Source organism: Ictalurus punctatus, chromosome 8 (assembly GCF_001660625.3).
Source record: "Ictalurus punctatus breed USDA103 chromosome 8, Coco_2.0, whole genome shotgun sequence".
In the NCBI taxonomy this organism is placed as follows: Eukaryota; Metazoa; Chordata; class Actinopteri; order Siluriformes; family Ictaluridae; genus Ictalurus; species Ictalurus punctatus.
In genome coordinates this window covers 26,283,809-26,299,531 of record NC_030423.2, presented here as the reverse complement: position 1 = coordinate 26,299,531, position 15,723 = coordinate 26,283,809, and the positions used below count along the sequence as shown (strand labels likewise).

The following is a 15,723-nucleotide window of genomic DNA, read 5'->3' as shown; positions in this document are numbered from 1 at the left end:
AGATCCTTTTTGCTTCATTTCATGAAAGGGTGCCAATAATTTCCCCTGTATCTGATTAGATTGCTTCTCAGTGCATATAAAGTCAATTTCATGTTTGTTTGTTTGTTTCTTTTTTCTTCCTGCAGAGACTTATCCAGTAACAGAATTGAGAAAATCTCACCGGATCTTTTCGTGAATCTTGGAGACTTGCTGCAGCTGTAAGTCCTTTGCTTTTTGCGTCTCTTGTCTTCTTCCCTCGACCGTCAGCCACCCTGAACCTCTCTCGATCGCCATATCATAAAATCCCCATGAACTCTAACTACCATCCGCTGTGACATGAATGTCAGCCATTTTAAAGCAATAGCCCATTTCTTTCTTTCTCCTTACATTACAGGAATATTTCATACAACCCAATTCAGGAGCTTCAAGTGGACCATTTCGACAAACTGCACAAACTGAAGTCATTGTAAGTCGAACTCATTGACCGTGGCATCGATGCGCCGAACGCTTCGTATTCTTTGACCCGGTATCGAGCAAAACGCATAGAGCCATTCTGAGAAAATCACTGGACTGCATATAAATAAAGGAATACGAGCAGCTGCTAAACCAAATGGTATTATTCTATCCTGGAATAAATGTCAAGATTCATATCAGAGGCCGAGGTACACCCAGACGAGGTTATTCGCAGACGATATATAATTGCAGATTGGTTAAATAGGCACAGGCTATAATCAGGAAACCCAGAGCATGAACAAAAACCTGACCAAGATGAAACACAGAACACACTCTTCAAAAGCACTAAAAGGGCACTCGATATTGATGAAATTTTTTCACTGAACTGAGCTTTCACTGATGAAGGTATGTCTGAATCATTAGGTGACCTATATAACCCAGAGCAACTATGTTTTATAGAGTTTTGTCATATTGTGTTTGTTGGTATTATTTCTATTAATATTCCAGAGTAGCAGAGGCCAAAAAGCTTCCCCCCCCCCCCCCCCCCCCATCACTCAGATCGGATGTTTGGGTTATTATAGAGTAGAAGATTCATCCATATTGTAAAAAAAAAAATAAAAATGAAAAATGGTACTGTGTCCTGTTTGAATAGTCAGTGTGGGTGGCTGTTTGTCACTATTATAACTAGCAGCCTGTGAAGCCCAAAGCACTTTTGGAAGAAGCTTTCAGGAGCAACTAAAGAACCGTTTTTATCCCCAGCTCACTACGGGGCTCTGTGGAACATTCATTATCACTCTTTCACTTGGTGTATTTGTTATCAGCTACATCCATTTAGATGGAAAAAAAAAAATCTCATAGTCTCAGTAATTGTGCAGCAGTATATCACACTGCAGTGTCCATTCACAAGGACGGCATCTGTTTTCCTTTCACGCATCGACGATTTCTTTAAAAGAGCCAAAAAAGATTGTTGTGTTTTCAAGCCGATATGAAATGCTAATGGCTACGAGAAAATGGTTTGTCTTTCAGGAGCATCGAGGGTATCGAGATTGGGAACATTCACAGGAGGATGTTTGAACCTCTGAAAAACCTCACACATATGTAAGTCTGTTTTTTTTTTTCACTCATTAAACTGTTTTTTTTTTTTTTTTTTTTACAAACATGAGCTACTCACTGCTCTGAAAACACCTTTTACCAGCTAAGGTATTTTATCCCAGCATTAAGCGATCTCTTCTTCAGGAGAACGTGTCATACTTCATGCGTCATACTTTTCTGCATGTCTGTTAAAAGTGTACAGCAAAATTGCGACGATATTGCACGATATTTGCTTGTCCATCCATCCATCCATCCATCCATCCATCCATCAGTACCGCTTATCCTACACAGGGTCACGGCATGCCTGGAGTCTATCCCAGGGAACTCGGGGCACAAGGTGGAGGACACCCTGAACGGCGTGGTAATCCATCACAGGGCATAATCTCACAGCTGTGAGGTATTGCCCCCCCACCCATTCCTCGCTCCAACGCTTGAGAGTGCGCTTCCTGGTTGATGTGACTTTGGGTGCATCTCAATCAGCTCCCTAGTTCAGTAGTCATTGATCAAGGAGTCGGCCGTTTTAAGTGCTGTCTCAATTGCAAGAATCCTTTCTTGTGTGTACAACCTCGTTTCCTTTCCTCGCTTCTTAGCTCCACCCTCTCCTGATGCGAGGGAAGGATGCAAGCATGAGACGTGAGGAGAGAGGAATTAAATCAAGTCGAAAGGAATCTCCTCGCTCTCTCAGACGTCACTTCAAAGCGGCGTCAATGAACGAAGACTGTGCTCGGGTGGATTACCTCACTGCGCTTCAGGGACCTGCCGTTATGTTGTTGGAGCTCGGTTGATAACGACGTTCATAATAAAGCACCATTCACTGATAGCGTGTGAAATCTCTGGGTTATTCGACGATGAATTAATGATCAGTACATCAATCGTTGCACTTTTTGTGCAGCTTTGCATATCCAAACTATTCATTACAATACTCGTTGTAAGCCTATTATTATTTGATTATGGTTCACACAAAATTCCATCACATCATCAAAGGACTTTGTCTGAGATTGTGGCAGATGTAAAGGAGGAGGGGAATTCATACGCGCGTCAGGTTTTCCGACAAGAAACACTTCCGCATAGGATACACCCGTGTATCCTCACTAGTAGCTCTTCTGGAAGCTTCCTCGTTCCTTGCCTCCTCGTGGTCCAGTTAGAGAATTGATAAGTCCGTCAAGATGGTGGACTTCGATCCTGGAGGACGGAGGAGCGAGGAAACGAGGACACATCAGTTTGAGTATTGAGAAGAACCCCCTTACTGTAAATGACGTCATATTTTCTGCAGCCTCTCAGCTGGAAAAAAATGGTGGACGAACTCCAAGCCAAGTTCAAGAACCAGAAACAAACAAACTAAGATGGTATATGGATTAATAGTGCGAAACATATCAATTGCAAATGCCCCCTCTAACATGGACGTCTCCGTTATATTATTGGACGGCGTCAGTGGTGGACTGCAGTTACAAGCGTCATTTATTTATTTACTTACTTATTTATTTATTTATTTATTTATATGTACACAGTTCTCAAGACACTAAGACAGTCCCCGAACTTTTCCAGGGCAAGGCCCCCCAAATGGCATTAACATTTGACCGAGGCCCCCCTTATGCAAGATGTCTTTAAAACACATTAAAAATACAGACTTCTCAATATATCCCCCCTTTTTTTTATTAATAATGACATCTTACATCTTTACATTACATTACATTAGGAATTGTGTGTGTGTGTGTGTGTGTGTGTGTGTGTGTGTGTGTGTGTGTGTGTGTGTGTGTGGTTGTCTGAGAGTGAGAATTTATTTTTCACACCAAATTGTTGAGGCCCCCCGGGCGCCCCCTGCTGGCCCCCAAGGGGGCCCCCACTTTGAAAACCACTGCACTAAGGCATTTAAGATTGAATAGGTGATGACATGAGGTCTGAATTCTTTCTCATGCCAGCAGCTAAGTTAGTTAAATCAAAGATTTTCCTTTCTGATTCTGTTCACTTCGGAAATGCAGCTTAAAGTATCATTAGATTTAATCTTTTGCAGCTCATGGGAAAGCTCCATGAAGTTGGATTACAATGACTTATTTAAGCAGTGCGCAAAAGCATTCTGCTAGGCACCGGTAGCGTTGATCAGTATCACGATAAAAAGTTTGGCTGGGGTTATTACAGAAGTTCGGAAAGGCCATGTGTTATTTCTTTTTTATTATTATTATTATTATTATTGTGATCTCAAGATAACAAAAAAAAAGAGTTGTTTTCTCAAGACCACAACTTATTTTTCTCATACGCCAAGATGCATTATCGGTCTACTAAGGGAGCACCGTAGGAGAATCACAACACCACATCATGTGTGCATTTTTAACACACCAGCGCGTCTAGATAAGGACGGCACAATCAGTGTGTTCGTACGTTTAACGCATGCTGCGAGTTAAATATTTCCACATAAATATACAGCCTTGGGACTGCAATTACCAGTTCAATTAACAGACTTCATATAAAAACCATAATGAACTTTCTGTTACTTTCACACTATCCGTTGTGACCCAGATGAGGACGGGTTCCCTTCTGAGTCTGGTTCCTCTCAAGGTTTCTACCTCATTTCATCTTAGAGAGTTTTTTTTTTTTGAGCTCTTTGAATTTCCATTTTTTGAGTTAAACGAGCTGTTTCGTCTGTACACGTTGTCGTGCATCAAATACCACTCCAGCTTAGAGTACATAATTCAGATCCCCAAACGAAGTGAAATGAGTAACCGATTGAGCAAAATGTCCTCTATCGCTCTGATCCAGTGTGCTTGTTTTTCTTTTCCTGAACACAGCTATTTTAAAAAGTTCCAGTATTGTGGCTATGCTCCTCACGTACGCAGCTGCAAGCCCAACACAGATGGCATCTCATCATTTGAGGACCTTCTGGCCAACATTGTGCTGCGTGTCTTTGTCTGGGTCGTGTCTGCCACCACCTGCTTTGGCAACATTTTCGTCATCTGCATGCGCTCGTACATCCGCTCAGAGAACAAGCTTCATGCCATGTGCATCATTTCCCTTTGCTGTAAGTCTTTCAGTCTTTCAATTTTCTACCATAGGCATTTTCACACACTGTTTACAAAATATGCTTTTTTGTTTTTTTGTTTTTAAATTCGTTTTCACGGTAATCGAGACTTAATCTCGGATAGTCTGCCCATGGCTTCGCCGTTCTGGCCGCAAGCGTCAGGATCTTGAAGGTTGCAACCTGATGGCTGTCTGAACTTCCATGTGTGCGTGTGTATATTTTCGAACAGCGGTTACATTTTTGAATACTGTGACACAATTCGGACAATATACTGTATATTCGGAGGAAGATTATATATAGCGACTATTGGAAAAAGGGCTAATGCATGCTGTTTGAAAATTTTTTCGCAGTGAACACACTGGTAGCGCGGGGAAGACAAAGGACAGACGTCAATATACATGAAGCAAAGATAGATAACAAAAGGAAGTCAGAATACAAGTCTCAGTAATCAACAACAAGAAACATTGGTAAGACTTTGCGATGCGAGAGTGCTAGATGAACTACAGCTGATTAGATGCGTGTTGATTCAGAGCAAGGTAATGCCAGGACTGGGTCAGAGCTGGAGTCTGAACAGATCCTGATGATGTTGTAAATGCACTTATATAACACTTATATAGCGCTTTTTTAACCTTAGCGGTCCCAAAGCGCTTTACACTGGTCCTCATTCACACACATACACTCACACACCAATGGTAGCAGAGCTGCCATGCAAGGCGCTAACTTGCCTTCGGGAGCAACTTGAGGTTCAGTGTCTTGCGTAAGGACACTTCGGCATGTGGAGTCACGTGGGCCGGGAATCGAACCGTCGACCGTACGATTAGTGGACAACCTGCACTACCACCTGATCCACATCTGCCCATGTGACAGGGTTTTTTTTTTTTTTTCTCAGAGTGTTTATATAAATGTCCTACATCTCGGCTTGCACATAAGTCCTTCTCGCGCTGACCCACTTTGCCTCATAGTTTTTGCTTCAGAAATGAATCATGTTTCCTCTCATTGGCCATTTTGCCTATTTTTGTACTTAAGCAATTTGGGATTGGACACGATTCCGATGAACAAATGTCTCTATTATTCATCATACTTTCCGCGCCCTCTACCCCCCTTTCATGGGCACTCAGCTTGATTGACCGTGAAATGAAAAACTGCTGTTTGGTTACATCTCTTTGATATGTTCTAAATATCAGGATATCAAAGTTTCAGCTGCGGCCCGGTCATCTGTATGCCAGAGAGAGAGAGAGAGAGAGAGGTAGAGAGAGAGAGAGAGAGAGAGGTAGAGGTAGAGAGAGAGAGAGAGAGAGCGCGAGCGAGAGCTGCTGGATGAGGCAGGTTCAGATTTGATCAGCAGGTTTGTTGGAGTGTAAAGCAATTCCCAGCAGTCCTCACTTTGATGTCTACATCATGCTTCGAAGGCAGTAATTGATTTTCCTCCATACATGGTTGAAGGCTGACATGCAGCCACGGGCTTGTCTGTATAAGTGAGAGTCTTTCAAGCGGTGTGCTAGATTCAAGCCTGGTCAGATATGTCCCAGGGTTCGAGAAGAATGGCAGCTCAGAAATCAAGACGGGTGGATATTGGCAGCTTGAAAATATAGCACAGTTGAATAGCTGTTACTTACTTACTTACTTACAAAACTCATTCATGCTGTTATCAAGGGTTTTAAAGTGATGTCTTACTGGGAACACTTGGCTGTCAGCATGCCTGAGTGTCCTGGAACTGCTTTGAAAGTCAGATCAAATTGAATTGAAATGCAGACGGCCTGAGGAGGCATCTTTCTGAAGGACTCAGAGTTGAGCACGAATATGATACTTTGGGTGTGAAGATGCCGGTGTTTATGGGTATTTAGGAAGATAAATGGAGTATTCTGTACAGTTGATAAGGAAGATGGTAGCTTTCTAATGAATTTCTAATTGTGTTATTCTTAAGATCACTACAGTGTTTTTTTTAATTATTATTATTTGAAATCAATAGTTTTTCTGATGTCGCAATATTTAAATGAAGGGTTTCAGTGGTTCCTTTAATGATATTTGACTGACAGAATAAATGGGGCTTTTAAAATCCTCTGTCTGTTTCTTCTGCCATCTCCTTCATTCTCTCTCTTTCTCTCTCCCACCATCTTTATTTCTTTCACTCCTACTGTTTCTCTCTCTCTCTCTTTCTCCTTTTCACTCCCTCCATCTCTTTTAAATTTTTATCTTTCTCTCTCTCTCTCTCTCTCTCTCTCTCTCTCTCTCTCTCTCTCTCTCTCTCTCTCTCTCTCTCCCTCCATCTCTTTTACTTTTTTATCTCTCTCTCTCTCGTTCTCCTTTTCTCTCCCTCCATCTTTTTTACTTTTTATCTTTCTCTCTATCTCCTTTTCACTCCCTCCATCTCTTTTAAATTTTTTATCTTTCTCTCTCTCTCTTTTTCTCTCCCTCCATCTCTTTTACTTTTTATCTTTCTCTCTCTCTCTCCTTTTCTCTCCCTCCATCTCTTTTAAATCTCTCTCTTTCTCTCTCTCTCTCCTTTTCTCTCCCTCCATCTCTTTTACTTTTTATCTCTCACTCTCTTTCTCTGTCTCCTTTTCTCTCCCTCCTTCTCTTTTACTTTCTCTTTCTCTCTCTCTCCTTTTCTCTCCCTCCATCTTTTTTACTTTTTATCTCTCTCTCTCTCTCTCTCTCTCTCTCTCTCTAAGTCTCCTTTTCTCTCCCTCCATCTCTTTTACTTTCTCTCTCTCTCTCTCTCTCTCTCTCTCTCTCTCTCTCACCTTTCTCTCTGCTTTTGGATCTCTATCCCTTTCCATCACAATTCAATAAAACAGTGCTAATAAATAATCTCTTTCTCTATATACATTTCTCTCTCTGTTTACCTCCTGGTCATTTCATTACAGACTCAAATTTAACCTTTAGTAAAAAAATTTAAAAGAAACATGCTTTTGATGGTGTAAATATGTGCATAATACTTATGTGTTGTGTACAATCGAGTCCTGTGGAACGGAACCGAAATACTAACAGAGCCGAACCCTCTGCTTCCCTGGGCAGGTGCTGATGGTTTGATGGGTGTCTACTTGTTTGTGATCGGGGCGTACGACCTGAAGTTCCGCGGCGAGTATAACCGCCATGCACAGGCCTGGATGGACAGCTTGCCCTGTCAGGTGGTAGGCTCTCTGGCCATGCTATCCACCGAGGTCTCTGTTCTGCTCCTCACCTACCTCACCTTGGAGAAATACATCTGCATCGTCTACCCGTTCCGCTACCTGGCGCCCGGGCGCAGGCGCACCGTCACCATCCTGGTGGCCATCTGGATCCTGGGCTTCATCATCGCTTTCTTGCCTCTGGTGTGTAAAGGAGTGTTCAGGAACTTCTACGGGACCAATGGGGTTTGTTTTCCTTTGCACTCTGAGCAGCCCGAGACTGCAGGAGCTCAGATCTACTCCATCGTCATCTTTCTGGGTGAGTTTTTAAATGTGAGAGAAAGTTCAACAAAGAAAGCTTGAATCTAAAACTTTTGAGATAAGTCATGGCCCAAAACAACAAAACGAAAAAAAAAAAACTAACACATTAACACACACACACACACACACACACACACACACACACACACACACACACAAAATCTTCCTCTAAACAACCTACCAGAAGAGAAATAAATAAAAGTTTAACATAGCAAGCCTGACTCCCTAACATAAACACAGATAAAAATAGGCTCTTCCAACAGCTTTCCAGTTCCAATACAACATTCCATTATTGTGCATCTGTAATACAACAACATGCACCATGGGTTCCTTAATCCCCATCACTGTTGAATTCCTAATCCTGATTGGTCAGAAGATATGTTCTCTAACAGTAGCTTGGATGGAAGTTCTGGCTGAAAGGTTTATATTAAACACACTTGTTTTAGTACTTTATTGTTTCTATAGAAACAACTTACGCCGAGGCTCCACTTAATAATAATAATAATAATAATAATAATAATAATAATAAACAAATAAATAATAAATCCAAATAATAAAACCATCAAGTCCCTCCAGGATTCTGCGTTTTTTGCAGTTGCCGAAATGAACGCAAAATCCAGCAAACTACGCAATATTCCGAGGGGCTTGCGATTCTTTAAAAATTACCATGGATTGTCCACAGATTTGGGCATCATGTGACAACATGCCTTCAGCCAAAGTCCTCTTCGACTCCCGTGCGGCGAACATGAGCACATGTAAAAAGTCTCTTACCAACAAACGTCACTTGCAAAACTGGTACATGTAGTTTCAGGTGGTTTTCCACTAAAAAACATCAAAATCAAGCACTCAATCAAGCATGTTTTTTCATACGTTTCAAACATTTCAAACGCCACTTTCTACACCATGAAAAGTGTGCTTCTAAGATTATTCCAAGTCAACACGGTGTGCACAAGATATTCGTGTTGGTAAGAGCTCAATTTGTTTGGCGTGATAGAGGTCAGATTGAGCCCTGAGGAGACTCTTAACCGATCGTGTCATCATCTCTGTGCTGGCTTTATCTGTTTTACTCTGGAAGTTGTGTGCTAGACTATATCTGTGTCCAATTCACCTGAGTCAACATGTTCATAAGGATCTCAGTGATGTCTACTTGAGATATCCATCAAATCGATTATTATTTCGTATCTCTAAGCCTTCTGTTTATTTTCTTAGCTCCTGTTCTTTCCTCATTCCCGCTCCAGTCGTTCTGGTCACTCCACTCTACACACCTTGTGTGCAATTTAAGACCATCTCTTTCCATGATTTGTGTTAAATGTGATTGCGCTTTAATACTTTCCACCTCTAATGACTGGAAATTTGTGATGGGTGGACTGTTTCTCAACCCAGCAGTGAGACTTTTTAAAGGGTTAGCTTTTTGGACTTTGACAGCGATGAGCTGGAGAGTATTTGTTCAGTCGTTTGTATTTTTGTTTCAGTTTGGTCTTCTATTTGCTTCTCTATAGGCCTGAACCTCGTGGCATTCCTCATCATCGTGTTGTCTTACGGAAGCATGTTTTACAACATCCAGAGAACAGGGACTCAGACAACCAAATACAGCAATCACATCAAGAAAGAGCTCACCGTGGCCAAACGCTTCTTCTCCATCGTCATCACCGATTCCCTGTGCTGGATACCAATTTTCATCCTCAAGATCTTATCCCTCATGGAGGTTGAAATCCCAGGTAAGTGCTTTCCTCCAGGATGTAGCTATAGATACATGGTCTTGAGATGAAAATGCCTGCTGCATCTGTTTACAAGACAGCTTAGCTGAAAGTGCTTTTGTGCAATTTCTTTCAACCAATGAGGTTCTGAATTATAAATATGTCTTCACCTCTTGAATAAGTCAAGATTGATGGTGCAAGTGGCGGTGGGTAATCATTTTCGAGCTAATAACTTGTGAGTTCAGTCCAGTGTGTGACCAAGAGCCACTGCTGGGCCTTTAGAGATGATTAGATTGGATTGTAACTCGCTTTTAAGTGGGACTGCCAAGTGAATACATTTAGACTGGGGATGCATCAATACCTTTTCTTAATTCCAAGTGCAAGTACACTTTTTGATTTTTGTTATTTGCCAATACAGATACTGATTTTTTTTATATGAGTACAAGTCAATTATCACTGGATCAGACTAATACCAGTATCACTATCGATGCACCTCTAGTTTATTCACAATACATGCAAATCCTTGAAAGCCCATAAAGCTTTCTTTCATTTCTTCACACAGGCACCATCAGCTCATGGGTGGTTATCTTCATCCTGCCCATAAACAGTGCTCTAAATCCCATTCTCTACACTCTGACCACACGGCCCTTCAAGGAGACCCTGCTGCAAGTCTGGACCAACTACAGGCAGCGTCGGCCATTGCTCAGCAGTCACCCGGCCCATCATCCTTCCTTTACTTGGCAAGAAATGTGGCCTCTGCATGAAAATAGCCAGAATGTAGTGTCTCCAGAGTACCTGGCACATCCATCTGAGATGTCCTGCACCTCAAGGACTTCCTAGCTGCAACCCATGGACAAGCGAAACAGGGCATGAAATGTTACACAGGGATCCTGCTCAGCCTTGGGCCCATTCCTGGGAAAAACACATTTGTTTGTGTGTTTATTAACGCATACATCCATGATCGTACATTCATACTACCGAGTGACAAAGCAGCAGGCCTCCATTCATTTCCTATGGAAGTGTGTGACTCGGAGCGGTTTTTGGAGTGTGAAATGAAATCGAGCATTTCTCAGTTTTATGCAGCATCACGTATGATGTGTCCAAACTATCGGATCCACAGTCTCCCAGGTTCCCAACATAACTTTCCTAACATGATCTCTGTATGCACTTGCCTCCTGTGAACTTCAAAGTCAAGCAGACTTGGCAGAGATTACAGAAAAATGGAAACGCCATTCTGTTCCAGTTTTAGTAGCCATTTTGTTGCTTAATAATAATGTGAAAAATATGGCTTGTGTCCTAAATATCGCTAACTGTGTCCTAAATATCGCTAACTGTGTGCTGAATATCGCTAACTGTGTGCTGAATATCGCTAACTGTGTGCTGAATATCGCCAATTAGTCCATTTCTGGAGTGAGAATTCACATGATTGTGTAATATGGTTTCTGTCTAAGCCCTTTCTTTTCTTTATAAATACAAATAAGGTTCATCCCCCTAGGCCCCCCCCCGGGCCCCCATCCACATCGTCAACAAATAGCTTGAAGTGGATTTTGTTTTACTTTTGTACAAACAAGAAAAGCAGTACCACCAACGTCTGGGGCTGATTTATTTCTAGCCCAGACTCAAACGGTAAATTCATGCACTCAGTCGTGTCAAGTGATTACATTTATTTAAGCCCGGTTCGCTGTCACATCCATAACAACAGTGATTGAGAAGGCAAGAATGGAGAATAAACATGAATGAGGTGAATTACCTTCTCGATAATTCTTGTTTGTTTGTTGTTTTAATTTTCTTTCAAAATGCCTTTCGATAAGCTGGAAATAACGTTGTCCATTTTAATTCCATGGGGCAAAAGTCCATTGTGTACCTTGACTTGAACACACGAGCTGTCTAATTGCTTTTCTGTTTGCTATTCAGAAGAGGCACTGCATAATTATGTTCCTAAAACAATTAAGAAGTACAAACACTGCTGTCTGTCTGTCTTACCAACAATGTGTTCCTGTGTGTATGTGTAATAGGCTTCTTCTGACAATGAGACCTGATACTAAAAGACTTAACTTTGATGGTGTTATAATAGTAAAGGCGAGTTAGTGATAAGTCGTACTCAATTACATAAAGAATCTACACCATATAGTACATCCACAAGATACAAAATACCAGTGAGATCAGTGACATTTGCCTTCTAATGTAAACCCAGTTCAGCAATCCATTGCTAATGGATGTTTTGCTCATTATTATGCTAATCATAGTAATTATGTTGAACAATCAGAAAAAGTGTTGGATAATGATCACTGTTTCGCCAGAAATCCAACCTTCGTATGACATCACTCTTTTTTGTATTGACTAGCATGGATGTTTCTGTCAGCAATGAGTAATGTTCAGTTATTGGATAGTCGATGTTTAGTTTCCTTTTTTCACGTTTCATGAGGTACATGTGAATCTGTGTCGTATTATGATAGCACTTTACTATAAACTCAACACAAATAAGCATCTATTAATACTTACATACACCGCATTGGCTTTGGACCATAGATTTGGATGTTTCACAACGATATTAATAATGACATAGCCATAAACTAAATTAAGTCACGAGGCTATCTTACTTGAAAGATTACTACAGTATGTAGTGAATTTTTAGAAAATAACACCATAATAGCCAGTTGACAGTCAACAAAATGCAGTCATCTAGCTTGTTCTGCAGCCGGACTACATCTCAAGAACCACACAAAAGACTGGAAACTAGTTTTTAAAACTCTCATTGGAATTGAAAAAGGCAGACTCATTTTTCTTCTCTTTCGCAGCTTTCACATATACACAGGATACTAGTTCACCGTGGTGCACACATTATTAATGTATTCCATAATCCCTTTTTCCTCTCCAAATCTTTGCAATATAATATATCTTACAGTAGAACCGGTTCCATACATCACAGACACACTGTCCGCACATACACTTTGCATTTGTTTGTAATAAACAAATAAATAAATAAATAAGATATTAGATTCATTTCAGATTAGTTGTGAAAAAAACAAGCTCATGGTGGCCACGGAGTATTTTTAAATATCCCAATTTGGCTTACAAATCCAGGACCCTGTCATTAACTCTCAAACATGGGGCAGCGTGATGCCTGTCCCAATGGGCCTCTATTAGTGCTGATTGCAGTTTTGACCACTAGGTGCAATAATAACGCTATGGGACAGTAAACGTTCTGCACCATGACTGCACAACATCTAGAAAGGTGAGAAATGTCATAAAGAAGAGGCCATAAAACTGGTGGAGTTGTGAATGAGGACTTTAAATCTAATATCAAATATATTTGTATATATGATATACAGTAAAAGGTGGGGCTCTGGACCACTTGCGAGTAGCTACTGCCTTAACACATTTACTGAATCTTACTGAGTTATATATGAATAGACATTTATAATATTACGTTTTGACATCTTGTTAAAGCACTTTGCCAATTAATATCCTTATCGAGAGGTGGAAAGTATCCCTTAAAGCCCTAGCTTACTTAATTATTCAGCTTTAAGCGTATAATTCACTAACTACCATGAATAAATTGGCTTGATTGTGATGATGATGTCTTAAACCAACTTGTTAGCGATGAAGCGTTGCATGATAACAACACGCATCCCAAATGATGGTAAAGTGCTACTCATTGTATTTGCACAATCATCATGGACTTTTTTTTTTTTTTTGTGATTGTTGCAGCCAGAATGTTTGATTTTGCTGCGGCTTTTTTCATTTTGTGCTTTTCTTTGCGGAAAGCTACTTTTTCAGTTGCAGGAAATTGTTTCGCACGGCCTTTCACGGTGATGTTTGTTGGCAAATGAGACCTTTTATCTGTACTCATGCTCGACACATGAATTAAAGAGGGCTTTTGGCTGAACAACTTTGGCATGTTGTGATGAAGCGTCTTGGCCCAAATCTGCGTAAAATCTGCCATCAATTTGAGAAATTGCAAGCTTCTCCAAATATTGAGGAGTTGAGTTGAGCATTCAGTTCTCCGATCGCAAATTCAAGAAATCCTGGATCCATGTTCCTATGTTCCTTCAAGCACAAATCAAACTTTTATTGATTCCCAATGGAACAGAATTCTGTTGTTTCTTTTGTTCCGTTTTCTCGTACTGTGATAGTGTATTGTAGAATTTTTTGTTTATTCGAGGTTGTGCTGTTTGAGATATGACGATGTCATGTGGCCAAATATTAATGTAGTGAATGATGAGCTCAATTCATTACCGCAATGCTTCATGCACTTGATTGGTGACATCTCTGATTAGGTTTTCTCTTATGATTTGAGTTTTATGGATTTGTTTCCACTTCGGTATTTAGTTTATAACTTATAAGCTATCAAGGTTGATGCTGACATGTATTTTAATCAAATGATGTGGTATATTTTGCAGCGATCACTCACGCAAAAGCTTCCCATGTTTAATAATTACGCTTTAATGGAGCAAGGCTTCTTTTTTTTTTTCTCTCTCCATCTATTACTGTGTCTCCTGTATAAGTGTCATGGATAATGAATATATAAAAAAAAAACCCCATTAGTGCCACTCTGTTTGATCTTTTCATTTTATTTTGTAATGAAGTGCATAATTTATAAAAACATAATATATTTCCTTTTACCATGGTCAAGGACTAGAGAGCGAACGAAAAGAAAAAAAAAAAAAGACGTGGAAACGTCCAACCAAGTGACCTCAGACTGTCTGGATGCAAAAATAAATGTATAATGTAAATGTACGAGTTTGTGTCAGTTTATTTATGGAGTGCTGTGACATTTTTGCTTGCCTCGATTTCAATTTCACCATTAAAGCAGCGCGGCCATGTAAAGCTCTTTGCTATATGTGAGAGGATTATACAGATGTATGCAGATGTCTGAAATGCTCCAATGCAAGTCACACTAAGAATGAGAAGATTACACAGCCGTCATATCCAGACCTGATTAGTGTCCATTAAACTAAAGATTTAGATAAGGTTTTTTTTTTTTCCATGTAAATGTAAATGAGTAACAGGAATGTATTATTTCATTATATTTAAATAAAATATAAATACTCAAAACGACTTGTTTATGTATGAGAAAGACACTTTCTTCACTCCAGGAACTACATACATTCACAATTAGTTTCACATCATTGATAGTAGTTACTGAATAATATACTAAAGAATAAATGACTAAGCAATAAGTCGGGACTTTAAGAAGTAGGCTACCTTCCACCTCTGGGTAAGGAGATATTCCTTTGGTCCCAAAGCAGCTGCAATGAATTTCTGGAAGAGTCAAGAATAATAAAAGATTTTCATTTCCTTTAGTATGATTCAGTTTAAAATCCCATGAGTGCTTCTTTCTCATAAAACAGTGCTGTTAGTGACTTCTCTGAATACATAAGTAATATTATTAGAGATAAGAGGATCTTTTGGAGAACAGTTCTTTGTCGGGGAGAATGAAGTTGAGCGAAAGGTGGAGGAAATGCTGGAAGCCCCTAATTTAGTAGCAATGAAGGGGACAATGAAGATGCATCAAGTAATCAGCTAGATCAAATATAGGGACATAACTTTGCCTTTGTAAAGCAGATGAAGGTGTTTTGGACTGTCCATGTTATGACCTTAACGAGACAATCCTGGGAGAAGAAAGAAGCACTACAACTGTATAAAAAAATAATAAATAATAAAAAAAAGACACTTGTCACTGACCCAACTCCATGGTGGCCGGAAGTAATAGACTCACAAGACATTGGACACTATTAGACATAATAACCTATGACAATGAGCCATACCCAGGCGTCATAATGAAAACCGAGGAGAACAATGTCAAAGTGAAATGCATGCACAGAAATGGAATTAATCATTTCTTCTGGCCAAGCCCACGTGATGACATTAACTGGTATGGTGATGAACAGATTCTATGCCTTATCCCAGAGCCACAAGCATTAAACAAAAGGTCTGTCCAGGTCGAAAGATCAGTCTGGAGGTTCATAGAGGAGCACATGGCTAAAGATCGAGGCCGAACAAGGACTTGGAAGACTATACTGAGCGCTATGCATCTGTTGGAACTGTTAAGATT

General features: G+C 40.2%; 1 protein-coding gene across 2 annotated transcripts in view; it reads left to right on the top strand.

Annotated features, from left to right (window-relative positions):
* rxfp1 (relaxin family peptide receptor 1) overlaps positions 1 to 14,696 on the top strand; it is a 57,383-nt gene extending 42,687 nt beyond the window's left edge. For both annotated transcript variants that reach the window (XM_017473411.3, XM_053682340.1), the window contains 7 exons: positions 126 to 197; positions 374 to 445; positions 1,459 to 1,530; positions 4,308 to 4,537; positions 7,556 to 7,966; positions 9,468 to 9,686; positions 10,228 to 14,696. In XM_017473411.3, coding sequence (XP_017328900.2) covers positions 126 to 197; positions 374 to 445; positions 1,459 to 1,530; positions 4,308 to 4,537; positions 7,556 to 7,966; positions 9,468 to 9,686; positions 10,228 to 10,505 — 1,354 coding nt within the window. In that variant the 3' untranslated portion in view covers positions 10,506 to 14,696. The remainder of the gene's footprint in view (positions 1 to 125; positions 198 to 373; positions 446 to 1,458; positions 1,531 to 4,307; positions 4,538 to 7,555; positions 7,967 to 9,467; positions 9,687 to 10,227) is intronic.
* Positions 14,697 to 15,723: the final 1,027 nt, after the last annotated feature.